Genomic DNA, 7,442 nt, shown 5'->3' with positions numbered 1-7,442 from the left:
TGAGTAATACTGCTGTACTTACACAGCAGATCTGAGATGCTTAGCATGTCTGAGCAGTATTATTCAAGGTGTCGTGTTTTGCTCAGATGCAGGGACAAATTCTTAAGCATTTAATGGATTGGTGATGAAACATGTTGTTCACGCTGCTTTATTGGTCTCTTTTGTTATATTCCACAGTAGTCACTGCAGTCAAGGTCTCAATCCCACTTTTATCTAACACCATTCATCAGCCAGACATTTTGCGAACCAGGCCATGGTCAGATTGAAAAGGGCAACATAATGTTACTCAAATCCATGACATGAATTAGAATTTCTATATAAGATGTTTAAGATGCTTTAATTGCATTGAACAGGCTCTACTGAACAAAGAAAACACCTACAGTACGCAGACGTCAGAGCCAAGTTGAAAAGACGTATTGTGTAGCTGGATTCGTCATATGGCATATATAGAAAAAGCAGTAGTGAGTTTCACACTTCCTTGTGTAACTTCATAATACCACTTCCTGTACAGATGCATCTCAATAAAGTAGAACGTCATGGAAAAGTTTGTTTATTTCAGTTATTCAACTCAAATTGTGAAACTTGTGTATTAAATAAATTCAATGCCATAGAACAAAGTAGTTTAAGTCTTTGGGTCTTTTAATTGTGATGATTTTTGGCTCACATTTAACAAAAACCCAGCAATATACTATCTCAACAAATTAGAATATGGTGACATGCTTATCAATTCAAAACCCCTGCAAAGGTTTCCTGAGTCTTCAAAATGGTCTCTCAGTTTGGTTCACTAGGCTACACAATTATGGGGAAGTCTGCTGACCTGACAGCTGTCCAGAAGACAATCATTGACACCCTTCACAAGGAGGGTAAGCCACAAACATTCATCCCCAAAGAAGCTGGCTGTTCACAGAGTTCTGTATCCAAGCATGTTAACAGAAAGTTGCTGAGACGGAATACTGTATGTTCTAAAAATGAATGAGTTAACAGATTAAAATTCAATTCAATAGCGTTCATCCTGACTTACAGTACATATGATAGTAAAAGATGGCTGTAAATATTGTTATTTGAACAAGTAACAAGACACACCTATTTAAGTTTACATATCAAACTGTGTGCATTGTTCCATTTCAATAACTTTTGTTGTACTATAATTTCTATAATTCGTACTAGTGCTGCACGATGTGTCGATCGTTTAAGCAGCGATATCGCGATGTACGAATCCACGATAGTCACATCGCAGGATGTGCGATGTAGGCTGTCGTAGTTGATCCGTTATTCATTGAAATAAGAAACATTACACGGGCCAGCTGCTCCCCGGCCTTGACGAATGTGATTTGCGGATTAATTGCACAGCTTAACCATCTTAAGCGCGTGAGAGAGACAGGGAGACAGAGAGCGCGCGAGAGAGACAGGGAGACAGAGAGCGCGCGAGAGAGACAGGGAGACAGAGAGCGCGCGAGAGAGACAGGGAGACAGAGAGCGCGCGAGAGAGACAGGGAGACAGAGAGCGCGCGAGAGAGACAGGGAGACAGAGAGCGCGCGAGAGAGACAGGGAGACAGAGCGCGCGCGAGAGAGACAGGGAGACAGAGCGCGCGCGAGAGAGACAGGGAGACAGAGCGCGCGCGAGAGAGACAGGGAGACAGGGAGACAGAGAGCGCGCGAGAGAGACAGGGAGACAGAGCGCGCGCGAGAGAGACAGGGAGACAGAGCGCGCGCGAGAGAGACAGGGAGACAGAGAGCGCGCGAGAGAGACAGGGAGACAGAGCGCGCGCGAGAGAGACAGGGAGACAGAGAGCGCGCGAGAGAGACAGGGAGACAGAGAGAAGTACCATCAATGTTAATAGAACTGTATATGGATTTATTTTGCATGTAATTTTTTTTCTTATGAATATATATGTATTTTTGTTTTGTTTGTTTCTATTCTGCTATGTACAATGCTTTGGCAATATGTACCTTTGTATGTCATGGCAAAAAAGCAATATGAATTGAATTGAGAGAGAGAGAGAGAGAGAGAGAGAGAAACCGAGAGAGAGCGAGCCGTTTTCAAACAACACAAGCACTGTCTTGCTCTCTCTCCCTCGCGCATATTAATCAATTGACACGATGGTGTCGATGTTTAAATCATTTAAAATGAGAATGTAAGTGTGCTCACCCCATTTTTGTTTGTAGGAAAAAATATCGCAATATATATCGCAGAAAAATAAAATATTGCAATGTCATTTTTTCCCAATATCGTGCAGCCCTAATTCGTACTATAATTAGATAATTTTTATGGATTTCACAAGTGAAGCTTTTAGTTGGAATAATGCCTTTTGCTCTTCATTTTGCACTTTGCAGACGGTCCCTATCCTGCACTTTTACATTATAAGGTCTACAATTTACAATTCCTTAAGCCAGATTAAAACAGATAAAAAACATTGTGTGTTCTCTTATACATTTGAAAACAATTAGAACACAGGATTTTTCTTGTCATTGTGCTAAATAGTTAAAGAACTACTGAAGATATCCGAGGCTGAATATCTGACAAAGGTCAAACATCGTATCAACTTTATATCGGTTCACGGACGTTATATTAAAAGTACCTCTATAACGTTCAGTAAGAGAGGCCATCAAGACCTCAGTTTTTGAGGCGAAAACCGCGTCGTGAATTTTTCAATATAAGCTCTTTCATTTCCGCCTTTCATGAAACCTCAAAATACTTTATATTTTGAACTTTAAAATTTGAAAATGGCGGCTTCTCGCACTGGTGTCGTCCAATGTAAATGTGATGTGTGTGCTCTCTTTCACGTCTGCGTTCCAAACCCAGCGCCACTGGGTTATGATCAATGATTTAAAAAAAGAACCCAGCATTTTTTTTTGTGTACAACTACTGTCATCTTGAACTGAAAAAAACCAAATCCGTTTGACAAGTATTTACTAAAAGCCATCAAATGTTTATGATTATTAAGATAATCTTCACAAATGAACTCAACATTCCCATGACGTCCAATCAGAATTTCAGTGAAAGTTGTAGCTTAGCAGTGTATTTTCTGGGTTGTATGAATCCTGTAGTGGTATTTGGACACACTAATTATGATATTTTATTTGCTTCCCATAGAATCCATGGAATGTTATCTGGAGACTTCTGTTGATTACGACCTTGCCTACACTTGCTGAATAAGGCCCTATGAATACAATGTTAGAAAGATGAACACGTCTGAAGAGCAAATAAACTGCACTATAAGCCACAAGATTCACCAGTACCTGTTTTCGTCTGCGTTCATCCTTATCCTGCTAGTGGGTCTTCCCGCCAACGCTTACTCGCTCTACCATGCCTGGCTCCAACTGAAAGTCCGCAATGAGCTGGGGGTCTACTTGCTAAACCTGACCATATCTGATCTGCTGTACCTGGCCTCCCTGCCCCTTTGGATCCAGTATTTCTTCCAAGGGGACGACTGGAGCAGCTCTGAGTGGCTCTGTCAACTGTGTGGTTTCCTGCTCTATGAGAACATCTATGTCAGCATTGGTTTTCTGTGTTGTATCTCCATTGACCGCTACCTGGCAGTGGTCTACCCTTTCCGCTTCACGTCTTTCCGAACGGTACGAGCAGCAGTGCTGGTCAGTGCGGTGGTCTGGCTCAAAGAGCTTGCTGTAGGAGTGGTGTTCTTCCGGCACAAGGAGCTCAGCAGGGACAAGAACAACCGATCTGTGTGCTTTGAGCACTATCCCATGGAGAAATGGGAGTACTCAATAAACTACTACCGATTTCACATAGGTTTCCTGTTCCCTTTAGGAATCCTCCTTGTGTCATACTTTAGAGTTCTCCGAGCAGTTGGCAAGAGTGAAGGCACGCTGTCAGCCCAGAAAACTCGCATCAAGTACCTTGTGACCAGCACCATCGTCATCTTCCTGGTTTGTTTCTCACCATACCACGTCTTCCTGCTGGTACGCACCATATTTGAGCGGGACTGCAACTTCATTGAGAAAATTTTCAACTACTACAATTTCTCTCTGTTGCTTACTAGTTTTAACTGCGTGGCTGATCCGGCGCTCTACTGTTTTATCAGTGAGAGTGCCCAAAAGAGCATCCAGAGGGCTCAGGAAACTTGCACTCGGGTCTTATGCTGTTGCTCGAAAAGCCATGGAAGGCTCAACAACCACTGTACTGAGCTAACATTCACAAATGATAAAGTTACAGGTTCCTCAGTGGCAACACTCTTGCAGCAAGTCAAAACTGACGTTTAAACAGTTTCGTTGTATTAGTCATCCATACAATGGACATCATACCATTCAGCCACAGGCTCCTCAGATGTACAGCTGCTGCATACTGTTTTTCATTTTACATGGGTTAAAACATTAACCTACTTTGTCAGAGTCAGTCCTGTATTTTGTTCTAAAATTAAACTGATATATTTGATGGATTTAGTAAGATAACGCGCTATTGTAATGTGGTGTAATTTGTCAGGGATTGCCACCTTGATAATGACCAGTGAGGTTTTATGAACCTATAAGCTAAACTTTTTCTGTACTGTTCCAAGCCCCTTTATCTCCATGTGCATGTAGCAGTTAAAACTGTCCAAGACTAAAACCAATTCTGCTTTTAAACCTCATTGGTTTCAGTTCTTTTAATACGGTATACTTCACCCAAATATAACAGTTCAGTCTTCATTTACTCACTGTAATGGCTACGGCCCGTTGTTATCACAGGAAGTCCCTTGTTGAAGAAGCAAACTTAACATGTCAGATTTAGCTATGAAGAGTGAGAAGAGAACCAGTGGCGTTTGGTTCATTAATGTCAAACAGGTAAAATACAAATTGATGAAAATGTATGCATGCTTAATTTGATATGCAGGGAGGGAAAAAGTTATATAAATTGTGGTGGTTGCATGGCTTTATAAGTTTCATGGACCAATGTGATGATGCTTCTATGGTGCTTTTATGATCTTTTTGGTGTTTAACAGTTCCTGCTTACAATATGCTCTTATTTTATAAGAAATAACAGCATGGAATTTGGAATTCAACAATAGAAAATTAAAGTCATTCAGGTTTGGAACATCACGAAGGTGGTTAAATGATAACAGAATTGTCATTTTGGGGTGAAACCTTTCCTCTAAGGAAACAATAGCAATGAAGCTGTATATTTGTATGCTTACTCACCTTTTACATGGTTAGACATGGAGCACACAGACAGTTAACAAAGAGAAAAGGTACACAGTGTGGGTGTGAAGGGTCAACCACCTCCGAACAGATAATTTTAACCTGGACAGCTAACCAATGTGATTTCATATCCTGAAAAATTGGATGATGAAGAAGTGATTGATGGTTGCTTCCAGAAATAATGGATATTCTGTTGGCTCAAAACACTGAGGTAAAAGGTGATGAGTGTTTGGTGCAGTGTTTATATTTTTATATGATGGAAGTGATCACCGCTAATACAAGAAGTTTAAATGAGTGACCTGAACTGAAAGAAGAGACATATGGTGGTGTTCTCTTTTTCCTGCTCATTCAAACCATGTTTACAATGAATAATCAACATGCATGCAGATTTTATGTAGGCTATATCAAGATTGTTTTCAGGTTTTCATTGATTTTATATAATGACTGCTGTTCAGGTTCATAAATGGGACTTTTTATTATTATGTGGTTGTACAAACTGTTCTTTGTTGCATAAATCACTGGCAATGATTGTATTGTTGCACAATACATGGAGGCAGAAATGTCGCTGTGATGTAATGCAGGGGTAAAAAAGTACAGCGAAATTAACTGTGATTATAGGTACTGTGTTATCTAGCCAGATTCTTGTAAGATAGTATGTTCTCTCTCTAGGTGTCTGTTAACTGAATTTTGGTTATGCTAGCTTCGAGAGCACAAAATACTGAAAATAATAAGTAAAGCAAACCCTTGCAGCAAATGTATGATATGTGGTGCAAAAATATGATTAAATCTGTGTTGCACTTCCTCTCTCTCTGCTAGCCAGACTTTTGGCTTTCTTGTCTGTATACTTTCATGCAAACAGGAGATGTTAATCAAATCTTATTGATTTGCTCAGAGAAACACTTTCATCATATACTAGTCCTTTTAGTTTAATCATGGTCTTTCTTGGCTGTCTTTCTTTGGTTTTATTTAACTCTACTGGAAGCAGACTTGTGACATTAAACAAATGTGCATAAACAGAAGCCTAAATACAGATGGGATTAATTAGTATAAAGTAATATTCCCAGTAAAAACATCAAGCATGGGTTTTAAAGAAATTGAGAGATTGGCTTATTTGATTTTCATACATATTAATCCGGTCCCAGATAAATTTTTTTGACTTTATGATTATGAAGGGTTCTGGGATGGTCCTCTCCACTGTTGATTTTGGTTGAACATTTGAAGAGAGAAAGACACAACTCTAAAAAGGTCAGTGATAATATACAAATTTCCAAATAACATGAATGTGTTATGTAACATGGATCTGAACTAAAACAGCTATTGGTACTCTCTGATACGTTGTGTCATAACATGGAATTTTTTCTTTTCTTTCCTTGGAGTACATCATGAATACTATGGTATGTATATTAGGTATGGATCAAATCACCTAAAATCACAATAACCATAATAACATACCACCAAAGTAAGTAACCAAATATGCCTATTAATTAGATTTAATCAGAACTGCTATACCTAAAACAGGGATACCGAAATCAGAACAGGGTGTTTAACGCTCCACCGTTTTTGTCAGAGTAGAAAGCGGCCCTGGTTAATATGTAGCCTTAAAGTCAGGCGGCAAGGAAGTCGACCGGAAGTTGAAGTCTGCCGGGTGCCGCCATCTTGTAGCAGAACTTCACTTGCGTTAGCATTCCCATTGACTCCCATTCATTTTGGCGTCACTTCGACAGCGAATAACTTTACATCTGAGGCGTTTAAAGACTCCGTTTGTCCATTATTTATTTCTAAAGATACACGACAACGTATAAAGGGCTCCAATTTCCTTTTATGTTACATTATAGCCCCGTAGAAACAGTTTTTGTAAAAATAGGCTAACGATTGCGTCATAACCACTCGGCTCTCTGTCGCATTACCGTACAGACAGGAGGAGAAGCTCGCAGGCAATTAACTTAATATGGCGTACTGGCGTTACATTTTAAAATACTATACAAAATAATTAATCAGAATACTTACTCCTGCTCACTCACGCCAAAGAACTCCCCGCTCAAGCTCGCCGTCTCTGCAAGATTAACGATGGCAGTTTGCACTCACAGCTACTAGAAGATTCACATCTGTCAGACAGGTTGCTGACGTCATCAAGCTTAGTTTGAGTCTGCGCATCAGAAACGGAAGTGCTAAAAATAGCTAAAAATGGGCTTCACTTGTCTCAATTGAGTTCCAATGGGGTCGCTGTGTCCATTTCTTTTACTGTCTATCCTGTTGTCTGACAACATAAACTGTAAAAAAATAATATTGAGAATTTGGCTAAATTATA

General features: G+C 39.9%; 1 protein-coding gene across 2 annotated transcripts in view; it reads left to right on the top strand.

Moving 5' to 3' along the window:
- The window catches only part of LOC127976332 (ovarian cancer G-protein coupled receptor 1), a 9,544-nt gene extending 3,608 nt beyond the window's left edge, over positions 1-5,936 (top strand). Inside the window, exons 1-2 of one of the 2 annotated variants that reach the window (XM_052580690.1) lie at positions 1-863; positions 3,096-5,936. The exon at positions 1-863 is cut by the window's left edge and continues 1,853 nt beyond it. In XM_052580690.1, coding sequence (XP_052436650.1) covers positions 3,185-4,222 — 1,038 coding nt within the window. In that variant the 5' untranslated portion in view covers positions 1-863; positions 3,096-3,184 and the 3' untranslated portion in view covers positions 4,223-5,936. The remainder of the gene's footprint in view (positions 864-3,095) is intronic. The other variant, XM_052580689.1, reaches the window with a different exon arrangement.
- The last annotated feature ends 1,506 nt before the right edge of the window (positions 5,937-7,442 follow it).

Source organism: Carassius gibelio, chromosome B17 (genome assembly GCF_023724105.1).
Source record: "Carassius gibelio isolate Cgi1373 ecotype wild population from Czech Republic chromosome B17, carGib1.2-hapl.c, whole genome shotgun sequence".
Taxonomy (NCBI): domain Eukaryota; kingdom Metazoa; phylum Chordata; class Actinopteri; order Cypriniformes; family Cyprinidae; genus Carassius; species Carassius gibelio.
This window is presented reverse-complemented; position numbering and strand designations above follow the sequence as displayed.